This window comes from Hypanus sabinus, chromosome 1 (assembly GCF_030144855.1).
Source record: "Hypanus sabinus isolate sHypSab1 chromosome 1, sHypSab1.hap1, whole genome shotgun sequence".
NCBI classification, from domain to species: domain Eukaryota; kingdom Metazoa; phylum Chordata; class Chondrichthyes; order Myliobatiformes; family Dasyatidae; genus Hypanus; species Hypanus sabinus.
The window spans coordinates 31753610-31778097 of NC_082706.1; the positions used below are offsets into that span (position 1 = coordinate 31753610).

The 24488-nt window shown below is 43.3% G+C and overlaps 1 protein-coding gene across 1 annotated transcript in view; it reads left to right on the forward strand.

Annotated features, from left to right (window-relative positions):
* LOC132397814 (zinc finger matrin-type protein 4-like) overlaps positions 1–3545 on the forward strand; it is a 192671-nt gene extending 189126 nt beyond the window's left edge. Inside the window, exon 6 of the mRNA XM_059976594.1 lies at positions 3428–3545. Within this exon, the coding sequence (XP_059832577.1) occupies positions 3428–3545 (118 nt within the window). The remainder of the gene's footprint in view (positions 1–3427) is intronic.
* The last annotated feature ends 20943 nt before the right edge of the window (positions 3546–24488 follow it).

Genomic DNA, 24488 nt, shown 5'->3' on the forward strand with positions numbered 1-24488 from the left:
CCCAATCATACTGAAAAATAGCTGCCAGAAAAAGAACAGAGCTTTAAAAATTTTAAAATTGATGCTCCTTTGCTCAAGTTCTAGTTTAAGTGTAAGAACTCTCTCCTTCATGCTTTACTGGTGAAGTTTTGATGTGTCTCATTCTTAGCTGACCCTTTGTTAGACTTGCCCAGTTACTTTTGAACATTGACACTGGATCTGATAGGTCTGGTGTTAGACACAGAAGGTAGTCTTCTCTCTGGGACAAAGGTGGGGAGAGATCGAGACTAATTTAGACAAAGCAAATAAATGGAGAAAAGTTGGTCCCATTAACAAACTAGTTCCAAGACTAGGAACCAAAGATTCAGTGAGGAGCAGAAGATATTGCAGATAGGTGGTTACAGGTTTCTTAAACAGAGAGAGTGGGTGTGATCTGAAATTCACTATGTATAGGTGGAGTCCACTGGGTTTTGGAAAAGGAATTGAATTGGTGCTTGAATAATTTGCTTTGCAAGGAGAAAAGAGCAAAGAGATTTGTCCAGCAGGAGCCAGCATTAACTTGATAGCCCAAATGACCTGTGTAACAAAAAAAATCTGTATTTTTAGACTTCATAAAGTGTGCCCTGAACAGAAATAGAAATTGATTGTCTTTCTGTCGCTCACAAAATGGTTAACAACAGACATGTTAAAAGTCATATTGTTGCAAGATAAAGCATACTTTTACATCTTCAGAAATGGAATTTGCATCCTCATAAATCTCTCTGCAGAAATAGCTACTCAGCCACTATTTGTGCAGGCCTAGAATTTTAAATTGAAAAAGAGTAATTTTAAAATTTTAATTCACTGATTGGTATCTTGGAGATGAATGCTATTTGCCATTGGCACGGACTTCAGAAACGTGGCCCATTGAATGTCAATGGTCACATGAACAGAAGACTTTTATCAAAGGCAGCCTTGAGGTTTTGGTGTGTGTGAGAGCATACGTGCTGTTGAGACGGTATGTCAATAACACTAGCAAAAAGACTATTCCCAGGTCTGAAAGAACTGCTGGAGCAAGCAAATATTAATTTGCAAGCTCAGTGAATATTGAGGTAGATTCACAATGGTATCAGTGTGATGTGGCATCGCACCATTAATTATCACTCCCAGATTTTGTAATCAAATAGCATAGTCTACAAGCTAATTGGCCTTTGAAAGCATTGGAATTTACATGTATCAAGATACAGTGAGAAACTTAGTTTTGTATGCCATCCACACTGATCATTTCAAGACATAAGTAAATCAAGGTAGTTAAAACAAGGGAAAAGCAATGACAGAATGCAGAATAAAGTGTTGTGCTGGTAGACAATAGGGTGCAAGGGCCATGGCGATGTAGACTGTGAGAATGAGTGCAAGAGTTCAGTTCAGGAATCCTATAAGAGCAAAAGATAGAAACTGTCCTTGTTGGTATACATTTGTTATCTTATGTCCAAAGGAGAAGGGAGAAGGGAGAAGGTCCAAGGGGAAGGGCACTTTGGTCTTAGTCGGTGAGAAGAATGAATGGAGTCTGTGGAGGGGAGGATGGTTCTTGTGCTGTCTATGGAGCTGTGCGACTTCTTGCAGTTTGGGGCAAAGCAGCTGCATACCAAACCATGGTGCATTGAGATAGGATGCTTTCTATTATGCAGCTATAAACATTGACAAGAGTCAACGAGACATACCGAATTTAGAATGGGAATGGTACTGAGTTCACCCACTCCTGTCTCCTGTCATGAATGTTATGGTGATGATGTGCCTACTTTTCTATTATCAGGGTCCCTTTGCAAAAAGTTTGTTATGTACCAAGAATAGTTTTGTCTTGTGTTGATGAGCCTTACTTCTTTACATAGTCATTTTTACAAATATGAGCACTAGTTTAATTTTTAATAAATGGCTGCCCACTATTAGGGGGAGGCAGCAGAAATGATTCATACTCCTCAGTGAATAGGAATGGGATAAATGGTCCAACTATGAACATAATAGATTCATAACTTAGTAAGTAAAGTTTCAGAGAAACAAAAACTTGGTTTGATTTTTTTTTTGTTAAAAACAAAAGAGCATCAGTCTTCAAGATCTCTGAGGACCTAACCTGGTCCCAACATATCAATGCAGTTACAATGAAAGCAAGACAGCGGCCATACTTCATTAGGAGTTTGAAGAGACTTGGTCAACAAATAAATACAAAAATTTCTATAGATGTACCGTGGGGAGCATTCTGACGGGCTGCATTACTGTATGGTATTGGGGGGGAGAGGGGCTACTGCACAGCACTGAAAGAAGCTGTAGAGGGTTGTAAATTTAGTCCGTTCCATCTTGGGCACTAGCCTACAAAGTGCACAGGACATCTTCAAGGAGCAGTGTCTCAGGAAGGCAACATCCATTATTAAGGAGTTCCATCACCCGGAGCATGCCCTTTTCTCACTGTTACCATCAGGTAGGAGGTACAGAAGCCTGAAGGCACACACTCAGCAATTCAGGAACAGCTTCTTCCCCTCTGCCATCCAATTTCTAAATGGACATTGAACCCTTGGACACTACCTCACTCTTTTGATGTATATTCTCATTTTGCACAATTTTTAATCTATTCAATATATGTATACTGTAATTGATTTACTTATTTATTTATTATTGCTATTATTATTTTATTTTTCTTTTCTTCTATATTATGCATTGCATTGAACGGCTGGTGCTAAGTTAGCAAATTTCACGACACATGCCGGTGACTCTGATTCTGAAGTGTAGACGCCCTCCTATTTGTAAGCACTAACAAACTAGGAATTTTGGCACACACCCTTCCAAGTGTGGAGTTTCCACATTCTGGATTCCACCTGGCAATCAGGCAGTGCTTTCCGCTGCCAAGAAGTCTGTTCATGGATCCTGCGGGAAGGTCAGTCCGGGGTACCTGAGGACTGTCATCTCAATGGGAATAGGATTAACTACAATTTTTATGGTTGTCTGTATCTGGGATGCGGACACCATTGGCAATGACAGCATTTATTAACTGTACATGATTGCCCTGATCTGAGGAGGTCATTATAGGTGAACCCACATTGGCCTGGTGCATTACATTGGCCTGACTGGGTAAGGACAGCAGTCCTCACCTGAGAAAATTAGCAAACTAGTTTCTTGGCCCATGTTACTGTGACTAAATTCTGGAATTATTTAATTGTCCAGTTTTCATTTCCCAGCTGCTATGGTGGGATTCAAATGGCTTTCTCTGGATTATTACTCCAGAGATCTCGCTTTTAATCAAGTACTGTAATCACTGCCCCACTCTAGCTTAGTAATATTTTTAATTACCTAAATGTATTTCAATTCCATTCTTAATAGTTCCTGAGTGATAAAAGACAGACAAGACTGAGATGGCCATGACTTTGGTATCTACTCAGTTGGTCAACCGTCCGCTGTAGGAACTCTGCAGGTTGAGCAGCATCAGAGGGAGAAAAGGAATTATCAAAGTTTCATATCAGAGCATTGCATTGGAACAGACACTGCTCAGCCCAATAAGTTATTTGTTGCCCCAGATTCCAACACCTGCAGTATCATAGTGTCTCCATTGCACTATGTTTTTGCGGTTTTGGGCTTTTCTGAATATGTCACCAGGTATTGGAACCCCTCAGGGCCTCATCAGCCATGGGTAGGATGTTTTCACCCATTTCATTCTTCTGCCTATTGTATCAGATTTGCTATCGTTTAGAGGAAGGAGGTGTGATTTTACTAAAACAGAGGTGGGCGGAAGTTAAGAAAGAAATCAGAAGTGCTAAAAGAAGACGTGAGGTTGCCCTAGCAGACAAGGGGAAGGATAATCTGAAGGGATTCTACAGAGATGTTAGGATTAAAGGAATTGCAAGGGAAGATCAGAATGGTAATCCATGTGTGGAGCCAAAGGAGACATGGGAGATACTAAATAAATTTTTTGCACCTGTATTTACTAGGGAGGTGAACACAGAGTCTATAAAAGTGAGGCAAAGTGGTGTCAACTTCAGTTTACAGATTACAGAGGAGGAGGTGTTTGTCCTTGTGATGCAAATGAGGGTGGATAAATCTCCAGGGCCTGACAAAGTTTTCACTCAGACCCTACGGGAGGCAAGTGCAGAAATTGCTGGGGCCCTGGCAGAGATATTTTAATTATCCTTAACGACAGAAGAGGAACCAAGGGAATGGAGGATAGCCAATGTTGTCCCACTGTTTATGAAAAGCTCTAAACATAAAACTGGAAATTATAGGCCAGTGAATCTGACATCAGTAGTGGGGAAGTTATTATAAGGTATTCTAACTGACTGTATTTGGATGGACATAGACTGTCAGTATGTCTAACCAACTTTATAGAGTTTTTTGAGGACGTTACCAAGAAAGGGTTTGAAGGCAAGGCAGTGGATATTGTCTACATGGACTTTAGCAAAGCACTTGACAACGTCCCTCATGAGAGGTTGGTCAAGAAGGTTCAGTTACATGGTTCAGTTCAAAGAGTACAGACAAAACTTACAAGGATGTTGCCGAGTATTGAGGGCCTGAGTTATAAGAAAAGAATGAATGGGTTAGGACTGTATTTTTCAGAATGTAGTCGAATGAGGGAAGATTTGATAGAGGTATCCAAAAGTATGAGTGATATAAATAGGGCAAATGCAAGCAGCCTTTTTCCTCTGTGATTAGGTGGGACTACAACCAGAGGTCATGGGTTAAGGATGAAAGTTGAAAGGTTTAAGGGGTGTATGAGGGGGAACCACTTCACTCAAAGGGTTGTAAGAGTGTGGAACGAGCTGCCAGCACATGGGAGTTCAATTTTAACGTTTAATCTAAGTTTTGATTGTACATGGATGGTAGGGGTATGGAGTGCTATGGTTCCTGTGCAGATCAATGGGAGTAGGCAATTTAAAAGGTTTCAGAATGGACTAGATGGGTCAAAAGTCCTATTTCTGTGTTGTAATTTTCTATGGCTTTAATTACCCTAAGTCATGATGTTTCCACTTGTGGGAGAACCCCAAATATGGGGGACATAGTTACAGGTGTCAAAACTTCTCACTGAGGATAGTGAACCTGTGGAATTTTCCATCCCAGTGACTTGTGGAAACTGGATCACTGAAGGTGGTGGACACAGCTGTTCATCAACAGTGAGCACTGGAGGGTTATAATGATTATTCATAACTAAATAAACAGACAGACAAATAATTAAATAAATAATCAAGCAGAAATGGATGGCTACTTCAAAAAGATAGATGCACTGGATTGCACAACAGACAGCTGGATGGTGTATACTGAACAAATTGTGCAGTACTTTGAAGAAAATGAAATAGCCAATGAAAAATGAGTGCCAGTGTTTCTGAGTGCAATAGGTGGAAAAGAATGCAGTTTGCATAAAAGTTTAACTGCTCTAACCAAACCAGCTGAAATGAGCTTTGCTGATATTGTTAACATAATGCAGGAACATTTAGAATGGAAAACATTATTGATTACTGACGTTTTAGGTTTTATAAGTTGAATGAAACAGAAGCAGAGTCCATTTCAGCTTACATGGCTGAATTGAAGAAATTATCCAAGCAGTGGCAATTCAGTGATGGGTTTAATGATGTCCTGAAAGATTGTTTAGTTTGTAGAACCTTACAAGAAAACTTTAAAAAATGGCTCCTAACTAAAGCAAAACTCATATTTTAAAAAGCAGTTGAAATCACTGCATCAGTGGAAACAGCAGCCAGAGACAAAAGTAAATTTCAGTCAGGAATGACAGAAAGCATGAAAAAAATTGCAATATCTAAACAGAAACCTACAGTATCTGGCTGAAAAAATTGTGTTACTGTTGTGCAGGGGCAAACATATACCATACCAATGCAGTTTTAAAGGTGAAACTTGCAGAAAATACAACAAATTAGGACATATATAAAGATCATGCCGGGCAGACAAAAATAAATGAACTGCACAGTGAAATGAAAATGATAGAAAGTCAAATTGCAGTTTCAAGAAGACCACTAGTCTGCATGCTGTTGATGAAAAATCTGATAATGATGAGAGTGACAAGAACTGGAAGCCTTCAGATTTACTATGTGAAGATTAGCAAGAGACAAGCAATATGGCTTACACCAGAAATGAGCGGCAAATTAATTAAAATGGAATTGGACATTAGTTCAGCTGTTTCAGTCATTCCATAGATACTGAACTTCAAACTGCATTTCAAAGATACTGAACTGAAGCTGCAGATACCTAACAAAGAATTTATACTGGAGAAAAGATAACTCCTCAGGGAATGGCATTCATAACAAAGAAATGCAACAACCAACAAGCCACACTGGGCTTGCATGTGGTAAAAACAGGAGGGGAAGCGTTGTCGGGCCCTGATTGACTGAGACAACTACAACTGGATTGGAGATCTATCCACTATTTGCCTGTCCCATCCCTTGCAATAGAGTCAACAAATGCGAATTAACAAAGGTACTGGATGATGCAGTGTTCAGGGATGGTATTGGAAATCTCAAACATATGAAGGGTATATTAGTGTTAAATAAAAAATGTGACATCCAAGTTTACAAAGTCTGGTTCCTTAACTCATTCTTGATAAAGTAGCCAGTGAGTTAGATCGCATAGAGGGTGAATGAATTCTTTCCAAGTTTGTGTGGAGCCTGTAAGCAACCACAATGATCCCAGTAGCCATGAAGGTTGGGCGTGTCAGGATGTGTGTTGATTTTAAGGTCACTATCAATACAGTACTGAAAATAGATCAATACCGGTTGCCCAGGACAGAGGATATCTTTGCAAACTTTCCTGGAGGAAAAAACTTCAGTGAAGTGGGATTAACTGAAGCCTATGCTTCAGATGGAGTTGGAAGAAAAGTCTGTAGTGTTTCTCACCAGAAAGAGTCCCAAAGGGCTTCATTGCATTAATAGGCTTATTTTTGGAGTAGCATCTGCACCTGCGCTGTCAGATAGCTATGGGCCAGATGCTGCAAGTTTACCCGGGCACTAGGTGTTACCTGGATTGCCAGTGAGGAGGACAAGGAACATCTTCAAAATGCCAAGACAGTGTGAGAAGGATTACAAGATTCTCGGCTTAGAGCACAATGCACCAACTGTGTGAATTATTTAAACAAACAAGTGTAGTCACACTAATGACACTTAAGTATTAAACAACTACCCTGGCAAAATTCAAGCAGTAGTAGATGCCCTAAGGTCAAACAACACATCACAGTTGCAGTCCTTTTTAGGATTTGTCTATTACTGTAACAGGTTCCTGCCAAACCTGGCTACTGTGCTCCACCCCTTGAAGTCATTACTACGCACCCAGAAGAAATGGCAATGGAAAAAGCAGCATGAGGTGGCTTTCCAAAAAGTGATGTCAGACATGATATTCACCCATTTTGATCCACATCATGCAGAGAAGCATGCCTGTGTTGCTTTGCCTTATGGTATAGGTGCAGTCATGTCACATTATGAGTGATGAAAGTGATAGCCTTTGCATCATGTTCCCTTACCCCTGCAGAGAAAACCTGTGCACAGATTGAGTCTGGTTTGGGGTGAAGGAAGTTTCATCCAATACCTGTATGGTGAGAGTTTACCGTCATTACTGATCATCAACCGCTAGTGTTTATTTTTAATCCGCAGAAGGGTGCTCTACTAACAACACCAGCAAAATGCAGAAGTAGACTCTATTTCTTGGAGAACACAATTACAAGATCAAATTCAAGAGGACAACTAATCATGGAAATGCCGATGGATTGTCCCATTTGCCCTTGGTAAAGGAAATACCTGAAAATTCTACATAAGAGGACACTCCTTTTGGCATATTTTTCCTAATGCAAATCAGAAGTCTCCCTATTGTGGCAGATATGATTCAAAGGAAAACCGGAAAAGACCCCGTACTTCCACCCAAAATAGCTGGAATGTGCAGCAGAAATCCCAGTTTTCCAATTTATACCTGCGCCAGGATGAACCTGCCATTAACAGGGGTTTCCATATGTGGGGATTGAGAGATGTTGTACCATCCAAGCTGAGGGCTAAAAACTTGGAGGAACTACAAGGCCCAAAGCTTTGTCTCGGGGTCTGGGGTAGATCAGCAGATTGTGCAACATGCTCTGTCCGGGACGGGAACACATCCAGAAGATGCCAAGAGCAGCACCTCTCCATCCCTGGGAATGGCCTGCATTGCCCTGATGGAGGATTCATGTAGATTTTGCCAGACCATTCACTGGCACAAACTTCTTGGTAGCAGTGGATGCAGCTGCAACGTGGCCAGAAGTCTTCCCAATAGCCTCCACTACAGCCTCACACACTGCTGATGTGTTGAGAAGCCTCTTGTCAAGGACTGGATTTCCAGAACATGTTGTCAGCGATAATGAACCACAGTTAGATGCAGAACAGTGTCCGTGCTTCCAGAAAATGACTGGAGTAAGCCATATACATTTGCACCGTACCACTGTACAAATGGCTTTGCAGAAAGGTCTGTCCAAGTTTGAAGGATGCACTGTGAGCAATGTCAGCAGAACACATTACACCGAATCAGAAGTTCACCAATTTCCTCCTTGCATATTACATTGCAGCACACTCCATGACCAGCAATTCACCAGCAATGCTGTTCCATGTGCTCATGCTTAGATCTCCTCAAACCCAATCTTAGAAGGAGACTGCAAGCCATAGAGCTTAGGCACATTGAAGGGTCCTCAAACAAGCAGGTTCAATGTTACACTCCTGGACAAGCAAGTCTACAAAGGTGATAAAAACTGGGTACTTGGAAGATTAAGGATGGAACTGGACCACTCCTACACAGTGGAGATTGCATCTCATGCCATCTGGAGTTGACACGTTGACCAGTTGAGGAGAGCAGAGTTCATTGTTAGAAAAGAAAGATGTCCAGAGCTGTTAGAGCCACTTCCTGCAGTCCCACAGTCAACTCCCACAACCACCATGGAGGAAGCACCAGAACCTGAGATTGTTTCACTAGCACAAGTCTCACCAGCAAAGCAGAGTGATCCCCTTGTCAGGAAAGATATTATCGCACAAGAGCACAAAACCCTCCACAGCTATTACACTTTCAGGCCCGAATGGGACAATTTGAACCTTTTTGCCATGGAGGAACCCTTAAAATAATTTTTGGGGCTCAGGGAACCCTTGAAAAACTTTATTATATCTACAGCTCATGGTACGTTAGCACGATCATAAAGTTATAGCTATAATAATCCAAAAATAATTGTCAATGATCTTTTGAGTAGACAATGAATTCTTAGCCAACCTTTCTTGTAAGCTTAGCTTACCTTTCTTGAAATTAATTTCTCTCTTTCCCCTTCATAAATTTTAAAAAATCATAAGGCAAACATAATAAATTTCTGTTGTCATTGAGACACACGACTTTCTGATTTCCTTCCTCACTCTCAAGCCCAAGCAGCAGTGGAAACATTTTTACAGACAGACAGACATACTTTATGTAGATTTCCTTTTGCAGCATTATTTTTTCAAAGATTCAGTTTCCTTATAAACCCAAGAATCATGTTACAAAGTTACATGAGGGCCCTGCAGAGACTTGTTCAACTGGTTCATATGATGAAAGATGTCTGCTAAATAGGCTAATTTCTGCAGTCATTCTTCATCCTCAAAGCACTCAGCAAAATCTGGTCTACTGTTTCCTTGAAAGTACTGCAATTCACCTTTCAGCTCAAACACCGTGTTGAGAACCCTTCCTCTGCTAATCCACGGGATTTCTGTATGTAGCAGCAGATTGGTGTGCTCTTTGTCCAGGTTTTCACACAGTTTTTTAAACATTCGCAAGTGAACTGGTCTTTGTTTAATAAAGTTAATCATTTTCATAGCATTATCCAGAACTTTTTTCATTTTGACTCTAACAGTTTTTGACATCAGCATCTCTCTGTGACGAAAGCGTGTGTTGCGACATCAGAATTTTCTTTTTTTTTTAAGAGAAACTAAACCTCTCATGGAGCCAAACATTCATGGGGCACCATCAGTACAGCAGCCAACACAGTTCTTCCAAGACAGAACTTTTGCTTTCAGATATTAAGACAAAACACTAATTATATCTTAGCCTTTGCTTGTTCCGGGAGGTCTTTGCAACAGAAAAAGTTATCTTGAACTTTATCATCATTTACAAATATTGCAAATGCTACAACATGACATTTGTTGGTGAAAGCTGTTTAGTCATCAACCTGGATAGAGAAGCTGTTGTTTTACAGTTTATCACACAAACCTCTTCAGCATCATGTGACATGTCATCAATACGTAGTCTTATCGTACAGTTTGAGAGTGAACCCTTTTCAATTTTTTATATTGCATTTTGTCCTAACACAGGAGTTAATAAAATATAAAAAAGAAGCACATAATAAATGAGTAAATGAGAAAACTGCAAAAACAGACAAAAGCTTCACAATGCAATTCACTTCTAACCGACACAATCCAGCTTTTGCAATGTTTGCAACAACAGCAAAGCGGCTGGCCAGCAGCTGAGTCGGGGTACACAAAAATTCCTTCTTTAGAATGAAAAGTTCCCTCCAATTTTCTACTACACCAGTAGAGTTTGTTTGCTCCCATGTCAGTTGGCAGTGTGTAAGGGGAGGTCTGGGGGGTTGGGGGCAGTAATTCAGGAGGGAGAGGCTGACATCACAGCCCAAGTTGGATGAATCCATTCAATGCTTGGAAAATGCACGCCATGCTCCTCATCAGCCTACTGTCCTCCCCTCCGTGCATACAGCACTCACCATCAGCCTACTGTCCTCCCCTCCGTGCAATACAGCACTCACCATCAGCCTACTGTCCTCCCCTCCGTGCAATACAGCACTCACCATCAGCCTACCATCCTCCCCTCCGTGCATACAGCACTCACCATCAGCCTACCATCCTCCCCTCCATGCAATACGGTGCTCACTATCAGTCTACTACTCTCCCTTCTGAGCAATACAGTTCTCCTCATCAGCCTACTGTCCTCCCCTCTGTGCAATACAGCACTCTCCGATTATCAACGGCTTCCCGTGCCGCGACAGAAACTGAAAATGGACTCAATCAAATAAACACAGCCCTACTGCGCACTGCCATACTGGGCTGAGGGACCTCTAATGAGATTGCTAACACGAGGAAATCTGCAGATGCTGGAAATTAAAACAACACACACAAAATGCTGGTGGAACACAGCAGGCCAGGCAGCATCTATAGGGAGAAACAGTGTCGGCGTTTCAGGCCGAGACCCTTCATCAGGACTGGACTAATGGAGCTGCTCGGTCACTGCCCACCACTGAGAGCGCTGGCATCACGCATTGCGCGAAGTTCAAAGAATGACATCTACTTTTTATAAATGACGATCTGTCACAGAAACCCTAGTGACCTCTCGCAGGACCCCCATTGATTGAAACTGTACTCAGCTGTCGATGTCTGTGAAGGAGCTGTATTATGTGGTATACCGTGTATATAAGATGACTAGAGAAGCAATACATTACATATTTGACATGGGATACGTTCTACACTGATTTGGAGTTTATAGCTAATCAGGAAGCAGTGTTGTGTATTTAATATTTCAGTAATATTGTAAATAATAAACACGAGAAAGTCTGCAGATGCTGGAAATCCAAAGCAACACACAAAAAAACCTGGAGGTACTCAGCGATTCAGGCAGCATCTATGGAAGTGAATAAAAGTCGAAGTTTTGGGCCACAACCCTTGTTCAGAAATGAAATGGGAGGGGGAAGACACCATAATAGAAGAGGGGCAGGAGGCTGGCTGAAAGGTGAAGCCCAGTCGATGGGAAAGGTCAAGGGCTGGGGAAGAAGGGATCTAATAGGAAAGGAGAGTGGATCATTGGAGAGAGGGAAGGAGGAGGTGACCCAGGGGGAAGTGATAGGCAGTTGAGGAGAGGTAAAAAAGGCCAGAGTAGGGAATAGGAGAGGGGAGGGGGAGGGAAAAACCTTTTGTACCAGAAGGAGAAATCAATATCATTCTATCAAGTAGGAAGCTACCCAGATGGAATATAAAGTGTTGTTCCTTCATTCTGAGGGTGGCCTCATCGTGGCACAAGAGGAGACCATGGATTGACATGTTGGAATGGGAATTTAAATGCTTGGCTTCTGGGAAGTTACACTTCTGGTGGATGGAGCTGACGGGTCTCGCCAATGTAGAGGAGGCCACATTGGGAGCAGCAGACACAATAAATGACCCCAGCAGGTTCATAGGTGAAGTGTTGCCTCACCTGGAAGGACTGTTTGAGGCCCTAAATAGAGCTGAGGGAGGAGGTGAATCATCAAGTGTAACACTTGGGTCACTTACAGGAATAAGTGCTGGGCGGGAGATTAGTGGGGAGGGACAAATGGACAAAGGAATCATTGTAGAAAGCGGAAGGGGAAGTAGGATATATTTTGTGGTAGAGTCGCTTTGGAGATGGCAGAAAATGCAGAGGATGCTATGTTAGATGTGGAGTTCATGGGGTGGTAGGACAAGAGGAACTTTGGCGGGAAGATGGTGTGAGCGCAGATGTTTGGGAAATGGAGGAGGTGAAGGTGAGCATCAGTAGTGGAGGAAAGGAAACCCTGTACTTTGAAGAGGGAGGACTTCCTGGAAAGGAAGGCTGCATCCTGGGAACAGATGTGATGGAAGCAAAGGAACCGAGAACAGGGAATCGTCAGGTAGCTTGGAAACTGCAGGTTTCTAAAGGATGTCAGTTGACGCTATGTCTCCAGAGATGGAGACAGAGAGATCAAGAAAGGGGAGGGATGTGTCACAAATGGACCGAATGAATTTAAGGGCAGGGTGGAAGTTGTTAAAATGGACACGTTACACATGGGTGCATGAAGCAGCACAAATACAAGCGTCAATGTAGCAGAGGAAGAGTTGTGGAGTATTGAGAGGGAAGGGCCAGCAATTATAAGTATATAGCCTGATGAAGCATTCTTTGTTTGCATCATTCATTACCGATTATATGTAAGAAGTGTGTGAATGACATAGGTCATTACACCACCACATCATATGTCAGTGCCTCACTAAAGAAAAACTAAGAGGGCAGAGCATATCTCAGCCTCTGTGTTTCTCTTTCCATTAGTTTCTGGGGTTACAAAACATAACGCAGAGGGCCGACTGCAGGCATCTCTGTACAGTGGGGAGATATAAAGACTGGTCCGCTAGGTCCAACAGTTCTACTGGCAGGATCCAGGGTCCTGTGGCGGGCCAGCATCCCCAGCACTGAGGATTTAGTTGCACTCAGCACCAATGAGCAGACAACATTGCTCACATGCGCAAAATCAGAGTCCTCGAACGGAATCCCTGCTCTGAGTTCCACAACTCTAAAGCTAGTGGAGAGAAGGGTTCAAGGACGTCTACAAAGCCATTTTTAATGGGAAATTGTGAGCATACACGAACCTTTCCTCCATGCTGATCAATGTTCCTGTCTGAGCTTGACCCTCAAACCGCATCCCTCTGAGCCATTCCTATCCATGTACCTATCCAAATATATTTTAAATTGTGTAATTTTGTCTGCTACACCCACTTCCTCTGGCAGCTCATTCCATACACTGTGGAAAGTTTCTTTTAGGTTTCTTTTAAAATTTTCCACTGCAGCCCAACACCTGTGTCCTCTAGACTCCCCTTATCCCGGGGAAAATACTTGACCACTTTAACCTATCTATGCTCCTCATGATTTTATATACCTCCTCACTTCTCACTCCTCAGCCCCAGCAAATAATGAGGGTCTTTAACCCTCAGTCACTGGAAGTGGAGTGGAGAGGAGACACAGAGCACCTTAGGAATGTACAGAGGGATCTGCCAAACATTCCACCCACCCGTCCTGTCGGTCACCTCCTGTACCCCCCCATGACAAAATGTGTATGTCCCACACTGACCTCAAAGCCCACAAGTCATCCCTGTTCCCAGCAGACCACCTCAGAAGAAATCCACTGGTGAGACCCAACACAAGTTTGGAAATCACTTCATAAAGCATCTGTACTCTGTCCAGTGTTCCAGCCAGGATCTCCCAGTGGCCAGCCATTTTGTGCTGACACTTTAACCCTGCCTCTCATATAACCCCCACCTTAAATCCCCCCATATACCTGTCTAGTAGCCTCTTAAATTTCACTAGTGTATCTGCCTCCACCATTGACTCAGGCAGTGCATTCCACACACCAACCACTCTCTGAGTAAAACAATCTTCCTCTAATACCCCCCTTGAACTTCCCACCCTTTACCTTAAAGCCATGTCCTCTTGTATTGAGCAGTGGTGCCCTGAGGAAGAGGCGCTGGCTGTCCACTCCATTTATTCTTCTTAATATGGAGAGTAGGGGAGATTCAAACAAGAGGACATGAGTTGAGAGTTAAGGGGCAAAAGTTTAGAGGTAACACGAGGGGGAACTTCTTTACTCAGAGAGTGGTAGCTGTGTGGAATGAGCTTCTAGTAGAAGTGGTAGAGGCAGGTTCAATTTTATCATTTAAAAAAAATTGGATAGGTATATGGACAGGAAAGGAATGGAGGGTTACGGGCTGAGTGCAGGTCAGCAGGACTAGGTGAGAGTAGGCGTTCGGCACGGACTAAAAGGGCCGAGATGACCTGTTTTCATGCTGTAATTGTTATATGGTTATATGGTTAATATCTTGGATACCTCTATATCATGTCTCCTCTCATCCTCCCCTCCAAAGAGTAAAGCCCTAGTTCCCTTAATCTCTAATCATAATGCATTCTCTCTAAACCAGACAGCATCCTGGTAAATCTCTGTACCCTTTCCAAAGTTTCCATATCCGTCCTATAGTGAGGCGACCAGAACTGGACACAGTACTCCAAGTGTGGCCTAGCCAGAGTTTTATAGAACTGCATCATTACGTCATGACTCTTAAACTCTATCCCTCGACTTATGAAAGCTAACACCCCAAAAGCTTTCTTAACTACCCAATCTACCTGTGAAGCAACTTTCAGGGATCTGTGGACATGTACCCCCAGATCCCTCTGCTCCTCCACACTTCCAAGTATCCTGCCATTTACCTTGTACTCTGCCTTGGAGTTTGTCCTTACAAAGTGTACCACCTCACATTTCTCTGGGTTGAACTTCATCTGCCACTTCTCAGCCCACTTCTGCATCCTATCAATGTCTCTCTGCAATCTTCGACAATCCTCTACACTATCCACAACACCACCAACCTTTGTGTCGTCTGCAAACTTGCCAACCCACCCTTCAACCCTTATACCAGGTCGTTAATAAAAATCACGAAAAGTAGAGGTCCCAAAACCGATCCTTGTGGGACACCACGAGTCACAACCCTCCAATCTGAATGTACTCCCTCCACCATGACCCTCTGCTTTCTGCAGGCAAGCCAATTCTGAATCCACCTGGCCAAACTTCCCTGGATCCCATGCCTTCTGACATTCTGAATAAGCCTACTGTGTGGAACCTTTTCCCCAAGTTTTCCCTTTTCAATTTCCCTAATTCCTGATACTCCTCCACTCCTCTCTGCCTCCCTTTTATTTTTCTTAATCCCAAAGGCCCCCATCATCCCTCCCTTTCTCCTTCCCCACCTTCTCCATCTACCCATCATTCACGTGTTGCCCCCACCATTTCCTCTCCCTATTCCATGGTCCACTGCCCTTTCCTGTCAGATTCCTTTTTCTTCAGCCCTTTATTCACCAATCACCTCCCAGCTTCTTTTTCCCCCTCCCTCACTTGCCTAACACACTTCCCCCATCACCTGGATCCACCTATTGTCTGTCAGTTCTTGCTATACCCTTCCCCCAGCTTCCTGTACCAGGTACTGTATCTCCCCTCTTTCGTTCCCGTTTCGATGAAGGATCTCGACCAGAAACGTTGATGGTCAATCTTCCTCCAGAGGAGCTGCCTGAGCCACTGAGTTCCTCCAGCATTCGAGATCACTTTTTCTTTTGTAGCAGCAGCTTCCTGGAAATAAATCTGGTTATTGTGTGAGAGGAATGAGCTGAAGAAGATAAAACACCTGATCAGAGGTTATGAAGATTTCTAACCATGTAAGAAGCATGACCTAGAAACCAAATATTGATAATGTTTACAACTATCAACTTGATAAAGTGATATTTGTTAACACTATTCGTTACTAAACACAAATAAAGCCATTTTGTTCAGGCACAGGAGAAGGTTGTTCTAAGCATAGAACATGTGCTGAGAATTAATCATCTTCTGGCATAGCCCCATCTACCTACATTGAAGCCCATCTCCTCCAGGGGCCTGCACCATTACATCCCAGAGCAACACACACAAAATGCTGGAGCAACTCAGCAAGGCAGCCAGCATCTATGGAAATGAATATACAGTCGACATTTCAGGCCGAGACCCTTCATCGGGACTGGAAAGGAAGGGGTAGATGCCAGAATAAGGAGGGGAAGGAGTACAAGCAAGAAGCCAGGTGTTTTGGGGAGGGCGATGAAGTAAGGGGCTGGGAGGTGATAGGTGGAAAAGATAAAGAGCTGGAGAAGAAGGAATCTGATAGGAGAGGGAACAGGACACTGGAGAAAGGGAAAGGAGAGGCAAGAAGTGCTGAGGAGAAGAAGCAAAGGAGCGACCAGAGTGGGGAATCGAAGAAGGAGAAGGGGGAATAAATTACCAGAAGTTGGAGAAATCAACGTTCACTCCGTCAGTCCATTAAATTCTATCAGTCTCAAGTACAAAAATATTAATTATTCTATTGGAGGGAATTCCAAGCTCACCAACATTCTGAACAACTTCTGCCTCGTGGTTTGACAGTAGTTTTAGGGCTTTTATTTAATTAACCTTTTATTTAATACCAAGAGGAGTGGGAAAAATTTTCAAAATCAGAACTCAATTAAATCACACCTTAACCAAGATTATCAGCCTCAGGAAGATAATTTCTCCTTGTAAATAAATCCCTGGAGCAATGTGTGTTTATCAACAATTCCAAAAGGAGAATAAATGGTCCAACTGGACAGTGGGCTCTAGATACTGAAACTTTCATTGGTAGAGGAACACAGACATCCCACCTCTCCCGGCAGTTCCGGGAGTCTCCCGCATATTGATAGCGGCTCCCTGATGCCTGCAAATTATATACAATATCCCAGAAATCAATGTTTTTGAGAGGGACAGGGAGAGGAAGAGCAAGAGGGAGCACCCTGATTGGTCTCTCTTCGTGCTAAGTAGACCTATCAGTTTTCTCTGTGGGCGGGCTTTACAGTGGACCTGAAAAATAATGACAATGTTGCTCGCTGAACTGTTTGCAATGGTGACTTTTTTATTGCCCATGGAGGGTTAAATGACTGTAAAAGACATGTTGAGGTGAGTTTAACAGGCGCCATTTGTTCATTAGCATAGCTAACGTTATTTAAACTAGCTGGCTAGCTGCTAAGGAGCTACTCTATTGATGTCCTACATGATGAGTCCAAACTCCCTGTAGACTTGCTTAAAGTTGTAACGGAGTAAAAACGACTCCATGATATAATATAAGTACATATTTTAACGTCACATTTTCTGCATATACCCAACTTGGTTTACAGATTAGACAAAAGCACTAAACAGTATTACATACAACCTTGGAGCTCGAGCAGGGGGGTGTGGATATGGGGTTGCGAGGGATGGGGGTGCTAGCTCCCTGAAATGAATTTTTGCAGGGTGGGATGTCTGGGAACATGTCTAGAAACCGATCAACTTTGGTTACTTCCGATCAACATGGCACGAAGATGCAGTCTCCAATGAGATTGTACTCAGGCATAGTTGTTCTTTTAACTAATCTTTAGATCCATAGGGATGGTGCTTGGAGTTAGAGGTCAGGTTAGGAGTTAGGGACTGGATTGTGGATAATTTAGAGGTTAGGCCTGAATCTAGGCCTCCATTCCACGTTTGAATGCCGGTGATGCTGACTTGGGACATAGTAGTCAGTTGTTGGACCAGCAGCTCAGTGAGGCCAAGGGATGATGCTCCCCCAAGATCAGTGAGTTGCAGAATTGGATTTCCATGCAGGCAGAAGGAACAAGGACCGTTCAACCTCCAGGTATGGATGCTGCCAAGACAAGAATTCAAGGCCTAGCGTTTGGGGTACCATCAATGGTGAGTGCAAAGTTTGAGGCCTAGTGTTCGGAGTACCATTATTGGTGAGTGCAGAGTTCAAGGCCTAGCATTTGGGGTACCTTCATTGGTGAGTACAGAGTTTGAGGTCTAGTGATTGGGGACCTCATTCATGTTCATCAACAAGTCGTGGGTTCGATCCAACGATCAATTCCCAAAGAGCAATCAGAAACCTGGTTCTGCAGGTCTCTGTGAGGACACTGGTGAAGTCGAAGCCCAGTGTCTGTGACTCCATGAGTCCACTAGAGGTCGGAGGTGGTTTATCCTGGGTTTAGAGGACTGGTTATATGTGTGGGTGGGAAGGAGGAGCAGGGCTGGTTTTGCAATCACTGTTTTGTTACTTTTCATCTTCTGTTTTGTTGTGTTCTGTATTGCTCTGCCAAGTATTATGAACATGTTATGTTGCTGCCAGAATATGTTGCATCTCTTCTGGGCTGCTCCCTTCGCATTATTAAGTTATGTTGGTTGGTAACGCAAACAACGCATCTCACTGTATGAATCTGACATGAATCCAATGTGAAGATGTTGTTTGAAGCCTGGAGAGAGGAAGGAAAAGCCTCTCCCAGTCGGGGCTTGACGGGGAATGATAGCTGGCATTGAAAGTGAAGCAGCCCTGACAAAAAACTATCGTAAACTCAACGTGCTGAGGCCATTCCCCTCTTTAATATTCACTGACACTCACTATCCCTTAGATACAATTTTAATTTTAATCACAACCATTTATGGTAGCCTGGCTTGTTTATGTCCAACCTACCGCCGTTGGCGCTGGGCCTTTTTTATTTTGTTATAATTTCAACAGATAAAATCAATGTTCATTTTTCTGCATTGATCTTGTTTTTTTTGTCAATTTAGTCATTTTCAAGACTTCAGGAAGTTTGGAGAGTTGGGGCAGTTAATTGATCAGCCTCAGTACGTCACCATCAGGCATCGAGAACAACCCACGGCCCTCTGGGAAACATGCTGATACATTATAGCCAGTATTTAATAACACACAGATTGCTGGAGGAACTCAGCTGGTCAGGCAGCATCAGTGTAAACAGTCAACATTTCAAGCTGAAACCCTTCATCAGGACTAGAAAGGAAGGGGAAAGATGCCAGAATAAGAAAATGTGAGGAGGGGAAGGAGTACAAATTAGAAGGTGAAGCTGGGAAGGTGGGGGAATGGGGATGAAGAAGCTGAGAAATAATAGGTGACAAAGTAAAGGAACAAAGTAGGAACCTGATAAGGGACTCAACCCAAAACATCGATTGTTTATTCATTTCCATAGCGGCTGCCTGACATTCTGAGTTTCTCCTGAATTTTGTGGGTATTGCCCTGGATTTCCAGCCTCTACAAAATTTCTTGTCTTTATGAGCCAATATTGTAGGCCACGTCAGTGGCCCATCTCTGTGGACGAGGATAGCATACATTGCCTCACAGAATGGCCCATCTCTGTGGACGAGGATAGCATACATTGCCTCACAGAATGGCCCATCTCTGTGGACGAGGATAGCATACATTGCCTCACAGAATGGCCCACCTCTGTGGACGAGGATAGCATACATTGCCTCACAGAATGGCCCACCTCTGTGGACGAGGATAGCATACATTGCCTCACAGAATGGCCCATCTCTGTGGACGAGGATAGCATACATTGCCTCACAGAATGGCCCATCTCTGTGGACGAGGATAGCATACATTGCCTCACAGAATGGCCCATCTCTGTGGATGAGGATAGCATACATTGCCTCACAGAATGGCCCATCTCTGTGGACGAGGATAGCATACATTGCCTCACAGAATGGCCCATCTCTGTGGACGAGGATAGCATACATTGCCTCACAGAATGGCCCACCTCTGTGGACGAGGATAGCATACATTGCCTCACAGAATGGCCCATCTCTGTGGACGAAGATAGCATACATTGCCTCACAGAATGGCCCATCTCTGTGGATGAGGATAGCATACATTGCCTCACAGAATGGCCCATCTCTGTGGATGAGGATAGCATACATTGTCTCACAGAATGGCCCATCTCTGTGGATGAGGATAGCATACATTGTCTCACTGAATGGCACTCCAACAGGCAGCCAAACTTCTTGACCTTTGGGCTTCCTTTTGATGGTCACTTGAAATGGTCCAACTTTGCTCAGACATTAGCCTCCCTGAGTTCTAGGGAGAGGTTAAGCTTGCGGTGTAGGAGGTTAAATGTTGACCTTATAGAGGTGTATAAAATCCATGAGGGCATAAGGAAAGTGAATGCACACAGTCTTCTTTAACAGGAAGAGGAAATCAAAATCTGAGAGGGCAGAGCTTGAAGGTGAGAGGAAAAGCTATTTAGAAAGGACTGGAGGGGCAGAGCGAGGTAAGTATCTCGAATGAGCTGCCATAGGAATTAGTGGGACACATCCAATAAATTGGTAGTTGGAGATGCAGCGAAAAGCTTTGTTCTCCTAACCATCCATGCAGCTCACTTCTGAACTTAAGAACATGGAGGTAGTACAAACATAAAAACAATAATGGAATGCAGGATACTGTATTACAATTACAGAAAAAATTACAATGCATTAATAAAGAACTTCAAGAGTCATGGTGAGGTAGATTGTAGAGTCAACAGGATGCTTTTACAGGAGGGCAACCACAGCTGTCCTTGAGCCCGGTGTTGTTTGTTTTCAAGCTGTTGTATCTTCTGCCAGATGGAAGACTGACCTATTTACCTACCCACCCGTGAGCCTCCGCATCCAGCATATCATTGTCCGCAACTTCTATCTTCAATGGGATCATACCACTAAATAGAACTTTACCTCCCCCCACTCTCCTTTTTCCATAGTGATCCATGATTCCCTTGTCCGCTATCCTTCCCCGCTATCTCCTGGTACTTATCCCTGCAAGTGGAGGAGGTGCTACACCTACCCTTTCACTGCGCCCCCCCCCCTCACCTCCACCTCCATTCTGGACCCCAAACAGCCTTTCCAAGTCAGGCAACACCTCACATGCAAGTCTGTCGGTGTCACCTGCTGTATCTGCTGCACCCTGGGTGGCCTCCTCTGCACTGGTGAAGCCTGACGTATGTTTGGGGCCCACTTTGCTGAGTATCTCTGCACCATCTGTAACAAACAGAATTTCCTGTATGCCAGCCATTTTAATTTTAATCTCCATTCCCATTCTGACATGTCAGTGCGTGGCCTCCTCTGCTGTCATGATGAGGCCACTCTCAAGCAACACCTCATAATCCATATGGGTAGCCTCCAAGTCAATGGCATCAACATCGATTTCTCTAAGTAATTTCTCCAACTCCCCATTTTCTCTTTAACCATTCCCCATTCTGGCTCCCCCTTACCCCTTCCCTTCACCTCACCTGTCGATCATCTCCTTCTGGAGGCTTCCTCTCTTTCTCTTTTTCCCGTGGTCCACTCGCCTCTCCTATCAGATTCTTCCTTCTTCGACCCTTTACCTTTCCCACCTATCACCTTCTAGCTTCTGACTTCATCCCCCTCCTCCATCCAAATACCTTCCACCTCGACTGGCCTCACCTATCACCTGCCGGCTTGTACTCCTTCCCCTCCCCCACCTTCCTCTCCGGACTGCTTCCCCCTTCGTTTCCAGTCCTGGCAAAGCATTGTCTTTTTATTCTTCATCATCGCTGCCTGACCTGTTGAGTTCCTCCAGCATTTTCTGTGTGTCACAGAATCAAAATAAGGATTGGCCATTGGAGGCAGGGATAAGAAACTTCTTCCTCCAGAAAGTGAGGAATCTTTGGGGTTCTGTGCCCAAAGCAGCTGAAAATACAATGAATGCATTCAAGACGGAGTTCAGTAGAATCTTAGATATTAATGGAGTCATAGAACCGAAGCAGGAAATATCACCATGATCTGTTTGATTGGAGGAATGACCTACTACTCCTTCTTCTATCTCTTATGCACAATACCCCTGTTGACCCAGCTTTTGCACACTGAACTCCATTCTGCAGCATTCAGAAAGTGAAGACACACCATCCTACAGAAAACTGCTGGTGATGAGAAGATCGTAATAAGACCATAAGACATAGGAGCAGAATTAGGCCATTCAGCCCATCGGTCTACTCCGCATTCCATCATGGCTGGTTTATTATCCTTTTCAAATCCATTCGCCTGCCTTCTCCAGTAACCTTTGACACCCTTACTAATCAAGAAACTATCAACCTCTGTTTTAAATATACTGAACGATTTAGTATCTGCCGCTGTCTGTGGCAATGGTTCACTACCCTCTGGCTGAAATTCCTCCTCATCTCTGTTTAAGTGGACTTCCTTCTATTCTGAGGCTATTCCTTCTGGTCCCAGACTCACCCAATATAGGAAACATCATCTTACTCTATCTAGGCCATTCAATATTCAAAAGGTTTCACTGAGACCACGCCCCCCTTCTAAACTCCAGCGAGAACAGACCCAGAGCTATCAAATGCTATCAGAGCTATCAAATGAAATTAACACTTTCATTCCCAGAATCATTCTCATGAACCTCTTCTGAACCCTCTCCAAAACTAGCAAATCTTTTCTTAGATAAGGGGCCCAAAACTTTTCTCAATACTCTATATCTCATCTCGGAGACGCAGCCTGCAATAATGGAAAGTTGCACACTTCAGACATTTTATTAAAAATTTTAAAACTAATTACAAGGGGCATAATTGGTAACACAAAACCAGCCACAAAGAACTTTTCCTGCTCCCTGGAGAGGATCGACTTTGAGATCTCAACAACTAACTTTGAAATTAAATCTGACAGAGCAATGCTGACCTTCACGCGAATCCTTCAACAAAGAGGAGTGATCATTCAGTGTAATTTTTCTCTGTGCTGCAGCTTTGTGTAGAAGATCATTGGTCTGCAGTGGGAGAACATGTTTTATAGTAGTTACCATGTAAATTGCATCTGTTACGTATCCCGTAACTGGATCACTTACCAGCAAAGATAGAGAGGTCCGCTGAAGTCTGATGGTACTATTTTTAAAAGTCTTTGTTTTATAAAGGGACACAAAAGTAAGGTTAATGCAAACATTCAGATAATATTCGTCGTCAATACTCAATCTAAAGCACGAGTATAGTAATAATCATCAATAAGAAATAGTTCTATCGTTTGTCTAGGGGATAATACTGAGTCCGATGGAAATATAAAAGTCACTCAGAGGCCTGCAGGCTTTTTGCCTTTTGGGAACCGCTGGGTTTCACGTGTTGGAGAGAGAGAGAGATTTCTGGTGAGAAAAGAAACTTGCCAGTCTTTTTGGACGTAAACCGTTGAATCGGGAACGTGGGTTCCCTGTTGTCAGTTCGAAGTCCTTTTCGGTGTTGTCAGCCACTCATTTCCTAGGCCAGGGGAAACGGACCACATGTGGCTTCCGAATAGCTTCCCGGTATCACGGGAGCGATGAGCGAAGGTGTCTCCTTCTGTTGCATCGCTGAGAGACTGCCCCCTGCAGCCTACCTTTTATCTGGACTTGCAGGGTTGTAGATGTCAATCAGGGTGGGGTGATGCAATCCCCCAGCCCACATTGCCTGAGGGTGTGCACGTAGCCCAGCCCACGTTGACCTGAGAGCTGGCACGTAGTATAGGATTGTAATTCACAAAGGTGTCTCCAAGAAAAAATGGCCAAATCCGTTGCTTTGTCCTGCTGAGGATTCTCTCTCATTTCCTGGGTCCAAGACCCGAATTAATAGCGTTCTGGCGATTCTCAAAAAGGAGGGGGCTGGGATCATAACACATCAGTGATATGAATTTGCCCTGCAGGCATAACGAGGTATTAAAAAACCTAGCACTGAAGACCTCCAAACAATCACTGTTATACTTTCCTTTAAGAAGGCATCAATAAAATATTGATTGCAAAGGCTCTGAAGATGCTTTATTTATGAAAAAGGTATTCAGATTTTTATCCTTTTAGGTGTTTTCCTTTATGTTATGATCATAAGTTTGCAATTGCAAGTATGATTTTTAATCGGCTTCCTGAGCAACCTTTCTTGTGAAGGACTAAAGTGCAAGGTAACCTTTTACCTCACTTCTTGTTGACATAAACTCCGTGAGCCAAGTAGCTCCTTGAGATGCAGTCCTTCTGAAATCTGTCACTCTTGGCTTCAAAAGAACCAAATTTAAGATGTGGAGTCCGGTACAAATATGGTGCTAATTTGCCTGTTTAACGCATTGACTTCACGGGTTTGACAGGGTGGTGAAGAAGGCTTCATCAGTCAGGGCATTGAACACAAGAGTTCTGCAGTTGCTGGAAACCTTGAACAACACACAGAAAATGCTGAAGGAACTCAGTAGCCGGACAGCATTTATGCTGAGGATAAAAAAGGTTGATGTTTCATCCCCAAAGGTCAACTGTTTATTGCTCTGCGTTAAGTATAGAAGTTGGGGAAGTTATGTTGCAGTTTTATTAGATGTTGGTGTGACCGCTCTTAGAATATTACATCAATTTTGGTCATGTTGCTATGTAAAGATATCATTAGGCTGGAAAGTGTGAAAAAGACTTACGAGGATGGTGCCAGGACTG